This window comes from Dermacentor silvarum, chromosome 6 (genome assembly GCF_013339745.2).
Source record: "Dermacentor silvarum isolate Dsil-2018 chromosome 6, BIME_Dsil_1.4, whole genome shotgun sequence".
NCBI lineage: Eukaryota > Metazoa > Arthropoda > Arachnida > Ixodida > Ixodidae > Dermacentor > Dermacentor silvarum.
In genome coordinates, this window is record NC_051159.1 from 77,046,446 (window position 1) to 77,052,930 (window position 6,485).

The 6,485-nt window shown below is 47.3% G+C and overlaps 1 protein-coding gene across 1 annotated transcript; it reads left to right on the forward strand.

Moving 5' to 3' along the window:
* The first annotated feature begins 2,190 nt into the window (after positions 1-2,190).
* Positions 2,191-6,242, forward strand: LOC119456728 (uncharacterized). Its single transcript, XM_037718551.2, has 2 exons — positions 2,191-3,167; positions 6,184-6,242. The coding sequence occupies exons 1-2, from the start codon at positions 2,438-2,440 to the stop codon at positions 6,240-6,242; spliced, it is 789 nt and encodes a 262-aa protein (XP_037574479.2). The 5' UTR covers positions 2,191-2,437.
* Positions 6,243-6,485: the final 243 nt, after the last annotated feature.

Here is a 6,485-nt window from a genome sequence, read left to right on the forward strand (position 1 = left end):
CAATTACCTACCAACACGCCCAAACTTCTTCCCTGCTAATCTGAATCTGAGGCTATTGCCCATGATTCGAAGGAATTCAACGTTTTCGCAAATCCCATGTCCTGTGAACTTTTGTGGTTCACTGCACGTTTACACAGCGCGAGTTGACAGAATGATGCTTTTACGGCGACAGTTTCGTCCGGTACTTAAGGATATGCCGCACGAGACGAGTTCATCAACCCCAGATAAGGTTACGGTTAACGTAGCTTACACCTGCGAAAAGCAAGCAGCACGCGGCGCGAGTGTAACTCCATGGACACCGCGAACCGCACCCGAGGACAGCGGCACTGCGGCAGGATCGCGCATCCCGCGGCAAGTTTGGAGCGGCCAGTTTTCCTGCTTCCCAGCTCTAGCCCCCCTACCCCAGATTGCAAGGCACCAAAGTCGTTCAGATTCAGTGGAGGCAACCAGCTAGCACCATTGTGTCGAAAATGGAGGAGCAACTCGAGTACGGTGCCAAAAGGTCTAACTTCAATAGATGAGTGAGGAAGACTACCACTCAGCCCTGTTGCGGGGCTCATAATATAAAATCCCAATGTTCCAAGACAGAGAGACATGAGTATAGTGCAGCCCACTACAACCTGTAGTGTATTCGTACGTGTGTTCAAAGGTTCATATCGCTCCCGGACCTCGTGGGAGAGATAAGAGACTGTGCGGACGAGCGATGAGTGCGGTTGTTGGCAGAGTAAAGTGCCCACCCCCCCCCCTCTCCCTCCGGCGCTGGCTTCCCGCTTCGTTGCGTGCGCGTGGGAAGTTGTACGCTTCCGCTCGGGCATACGATGAAGATTTTACATACGGAATCACGGCGACGGCAACGGCGACGGCGACGGCGACGGCGACGGGCCAGCGATAACTATATAATACACTTGGTTGTACGGCCTTTCGTGCGTATATAGTAAAGGAGGAAAGAGATATAGTTAAGGGAGCACGGCACAGAACGCGCGTTTGTTCTCCGCCGTGCGTTACTCCCCGTGAAAGCGCGCGTCCCTCGCGACCTTTCACTCGCACATAGCGTTCGGCGGCGCGCGGCGAGATTTCATCTCCATTGGTATATAGTATAGTATATGGTATATAGTATATGGTATATAGTTTTTAGTATATAGTATATAGTTTCGTATATAGTTATATATATATATTATATATATATATATATTTCTGCATTTATAAGAAGCCCGCAAGTGTAGAAAAATGGGCTTGTTGGTAAGGCATAACTTTCAGTGAACAGCGAGGAAAAGACCGCAAGAACAAGCAGAGGGGACGACACTCGGTGCCAACAACCTTTATTGCAATTTTTACTGTCTGATCCCAACATCATATACATGAACCCAAAAGCAGAGGTTTACAGAACCGGTATAGAAATCACGTCACCCCAGAGTAGTCGGCCGAACTCGGATTGGCGTTGCTATCCTGGCGTTACAATCGCTCAGTCGCGCACACACGATCTGCTTCCGAATATCAGCAAAAGCGCGCAATGGCTTTCCAGGAAATACATACGCCTATGCCGTGGGTGCGGATTGCAGTGATTATCTCGTCAAACGGGAACACTATCAAGGGGGACCTTTAACATAATCATATAGAAAGGGACTCCATCATCGAAATCAATTGCGAGGCACTTCATTCCATATGGGGATCTAATGAAATTATTTATTAGGGAACTCTCATATCATACGAAACTTGTGCCACTTTCCAACAGTGTAGAAAAACGTGATCAATTGCGCCTCTCCTCTAGGAATAATTTTCCCTGAACAGCGCGCAAAAGACAGGACGAACAAGCAGAGGAAACGACACACAGCACGAACTTTCAACAATCTATATTTTGTCAAAGTGCACGAAATATATACATGAAAGCACTATCGCTACCAGCCGCCTGTCACGCGCAAACAAGCAAATAAACCAGTTATACTTATGTCATAACGCTCTATCTGCACCCCGTGCCAAGAAAACTTAATTATTTTTTCCAGCAGAGCTATCGAAGGAGTGCTTACGCAGACGTCACCTAAACTTGCAATATTTTGGGGCCTCTATTGAGGGGAGAGCCTTAAGTGGCTCATACCCAAAATTACTTGCCAAAAATTACTTGCATATTTATAGGCGCCTGTGCTCACTGATGCGCCCACTGATGCCCAATATATACGCCTAAAACTTTAGCAGCAGCAGCATCGGCGTCGCATGAGAATTACGTAGACGCTCGCGTCTACACGAGGCACGAGCGGCTGGCACGCACCGGCACAGGCTAGCGTTCCGACACAGATTAAAAATGCTACGCTAAAAGATCGGGTGTCGGTTTTTCCTCTCCCGCGAGAGCCCTGAGACTTTACCGGTCTACGTGGTCGCTCTTTGCCACAGTTTGGTGACCTCGGACGTGATACTGCCATACGCTCCTGTGGTAGAGACGACCATGGACCAGACCAACGCTACGAGAGCTCAAGGCCAGAACCCTTTCGACGAACACGGTGAGCCCTCCTGTTCGGCCATCGCCGTCCGCCTCCCACAGTACTGGGACCAGCATCCCTCGGCGTGCTTTCTTCAAGCCGAATCGCAATTTCAAGTCGCTGGTATCCGCTCTCAAGCCTCAAAGTTTCATTACGCCGTTGCAGCGCTCTCGCCCGCCGCCATTGACGAAGTAGCAGATTTGTTGAACGTCCCATTGTCTACCGCCGCCTATGAAGATCTCAAGGCCGCCCTGCTACAGCGCACAGCAGCTTCACAGCGTTCTCGCATCCAGCAGCTTCTGTTCGCTGAAAAACTCGGCGACCGACGCCCTAGTCAACTTCTTCGCCGAATGAGGCAGCTGCTCGGAGACAACGCGAGATCCATCGATGACACGCTGTTGCGCGAATTGTTTTTGCAACGACTGCCGGCTAACGTACAGATGGTCCTGGCGACAGCCTCTACCATGGATCTTACCGGACTTGCCACTTTGGCCGACAAAGTCATGGAAGGAGCCACCCCAACCATCGCAGCCACGACATCGTCTCCGGGTGACAATACAACCGCCCTGCAAACCCTTCCCTGCTCTTCGGCAGTGCAATCTGCGCTCGACTCCTTGTGTGTGCGCCTGGAACGCATCATCTGTGGAGCGGAACATCGCCGCACGTCATCTCGACGCCCACGCAGCCGCATTTCCAGTAAATCAATACACACGGGCAGCCGCGATGAAACATCAACTACAACGTCTGGCGTTTACTACCACCGCCGTTTTGGAAACGATGCTCGTCACTATCGGCGTCCCTGCGCTTGGCAGGGAAACAGGCCGGCCGACCTCTAACGGCGACGAGTGGTCCGGCCCAACACACAAGTCGCCTTTTCTACGTGACGGACAGGGTTACGGGACCAACGGTTCCTAGTAATGGCTCATGAAGCGTAAAATTAGGCGGCGTGGCAGGAGATGGTCCGAAAAGTCACGAGGCCACAGAGCCGGACCGCACGCCAGGTGCTGCTTCCATTGGTGGAAGTGCACGCGACGCCACGTGCGCTTCCGCCAATTAGAGGGGAGAGGCTCCGATGGACGAACAAATCATGTGGTCACAGAGACAGACCACGCCGGTGGTCGGTGTATACAGGGCGTTTCAGCTAACGCTTTAAAAAAAATTTTTAGTGTTGCCTGTGGCAGTTAGCACAATTCTACTTCATGAGCTGGTCTACTCGAAGAGGCGGACATTACTTGCACAAAACACTGAAATGCACTCGACTAATTAAAAAATTCCTAATTACGTTTTAACTAATTACATTATGGTCCATATTGCAATTTACAAATTCTAGCCGTGGAGTTCGCAAGGCGGATCCACTTGGAACGAATTCGCAGGATGACACCAGTTTCGAGATATTAATTCCCGAACAATTTGCGGAGGAATGCAAAGGACGTTACTTCCTTAACAAAACGTCGTTTTATGCACTGAAGTACAAAATTAACTGGAACGAAAGTGGTGTCATCCTGAAAATTCATTCCAAGTGGATCCGCCTCGCGAACTCCTCGGCCAGAATTTGTAAATTGCAATATGGCCTATGAGGTAATTGGTTAAAACATAATCAGTGGATTTTGTTAATTAGTTGATTGTGTATTTACATTTTTTTGTGTAAGTAATGTCCGCCTCTTCGAGTGGACCAGCTCATGAAGTAGAATTGTGCTATCTGCCACAGGAAACCTTTAAAAAGTTTGAAAGTGTTCACTGAAACACCGGTACATAGCGCCGCGCGTCGGGGCGCTGCCAGTCGATGCAGTGATTTCGGCGAGTTCTGTCGTGCGCTCCGATGAAAAAAAAAAAACTTCGATTTCTCAGTCAGTAGCTGCGCTCGGCTCCTTTGGACGTCCACGCGAGCACGCGAACGAGGCCGTCGCAACGCTTTCGCATTCATCAACGTAGGGATACCTGAGTGCCCTTGACTTTTCCCTCTTTTTCGATCGAACGGTCGTGACAGATCGAGCCAACAATATTACGTCAGCTAATGTTGCAACGAAGCATACTTCCAATTTATACTGGAGATCATGTACAACACCCATAACTGCTAACAAAAGCCGCTACCTAATGTCATAATCTTAGCCAAATTCAGGTGATAATACTACAGACGCGGTTATCTGGGAAATGTCTGGCTCGCTTAATAATTCAGCACTTTTGATGATATGAAATGTCAGAAGTTACAAGCAGCTTTACCTCAGAAGCTGCTATTGCAAATACATGTGAACGGGGAAATTGTTTCGCTCACCAAATGGCTGCACCGATTTTGATTTGGTTTGTTTCAAGTTCAAAGAAAAAGTGTAAATCTACCGACTGTAGAAAAGACTTTTTATTAAGCAGTCATTTTTTTACAGAAATTGTTGAAAATTGCAAAAGTCAGAAAACAAGCAAGAGCCTTTCAACTCCGTAACTCAACAATAAACAATGATATCAGAATTCTATAAACTGCACTAAAACGGACAAAACTGATGTATTATACATCGCTTCTAGATATGTCGCTAATTTTCGAGTACGGATTTCACAAAACTCACGTAGCCGCTGCAACATATACGCAAGCTGTAAATTTAGAAAATTTGCCCGCTTCAGATGTACTAGCAGATGCAGTTTACACAACTGCGATATCTGTTGGTGGTGCAAGTTGTGGATTGTAAACTTACTGCTTCCATTTTTTTTACTTGTCAGTTTTCGTAAAAGATCATCAGCCTATTTATGTCCACTGCAGGACGAAGGTCTCTCTTGTAAAATGTAGGAGGCCCCTAAATCAAGATTATGCTTCCTGCTGTCAGTAGACGTTAATTAATAATGTATCTTAAATGCAGCCGGGCACCAACAGCCATAACCGTTGGACATATAAAGTTTATTCCTATCATATCCTTAAATACAGCAAAGTTCACTCAAATCTGGTAAGAATTTGTCTGATGAGAGCACTTTTGCGTTTCACGTGTACTTGAATGAGGAAATCGGAGTCGACTGCGCAGTCCACCCACATTTATTTCGTGGCCACCTATAGCCGAACCTCTTTGTATTTGTAGCTAATAGTGCGCGTTCCAAACAGCATTACTGATGTGTTCCACACCATGTGCTCCACTAAATTACCCGTCTAAAAGTTGCAGCTGCCACTTGTCCAGAGTTGCGGCGGAAGTTGGCCGAAGCAAAGTGCCAAAGCTTTTTTTTTTTTTGTTTTTTGTTTAACACAGCACGTTGACGCAGAGACGGCGCATTATATAAAAAAAAAAATCCAAATTCGTTGCACGCCGAACAAATAGGAAAGTTACAGAGGAAATTGTAATGTTTGTTTACACATTCCGCAGCTGGTGCATACACGCCACCGAATTTGATTACAGCTGTCCGTAAAGAGCGGCGCACTTGTCCCACGATGCGCGCCATTTACCTTTGGCATATGTGCGAGAATGAATTGAGTCTTTCAGTAAATCTATATGTGCTGCCGACACCGATTACCCAGTCTATGCTTTCTCCTTGCTATAGCTGTTCATAAAGTTGTGCCTTAGTGCAGTGCAAATGATATGTCACGAATATATTGCTCCTCGTTCCTCTCCGACGACCTGTATAAGAGGAAAGAAAAGTATTGAAAAACTCTGGCTGTAGTCATCGCGTAAGCGGGGTGCGAGTAGTTCGCAATGTCTTTAACCACTGGCAGGACTCACCCCTGTGGTGCTTATTTGTGCAGCTGTTCTCATGCTTAAAAAAATTCCAAACAGAACCAGTCTTGGGTTGACATCTTCGTAAGCGATAGCTCGCGCACTACGAACAGAGATGCGCTACAGATTTCAGTGACGAACGCATCAATATGCCACCATGATGATAGGTGGAGCTTGCAGAGCAAGTGGAAGTTTTATTGAGCATTAAACCGTGTTGAATCACAAGACACGACGTGCTCGACTTTGTAGAAAAGTGCCACAGTACAATTAGAGACGCGCAGAAATTTTAAAGCGAAAGCTTTACTAACGTAGTCGAGCCGAGTTTCGCCGT

What these genes read in the sequence shown, in the direction of transcription:
- LOC119456728 (XM_037718551.2), top strand. Translation starts at nt 2,438, where the DNA reads ATGGACCAGACCAACGCTACGAGAGCTCAAGGCCAGAACCCTTTCGAC. An exon ending in CCCACGCAGCCGCATTTCCA is followed by an intron (nt 3,168 to 6,183) that starts GTAAATCAATAC and finishes TTATTTGTGCAG; the next exon opens with CTGTTCTCATGCTTAAAAAA.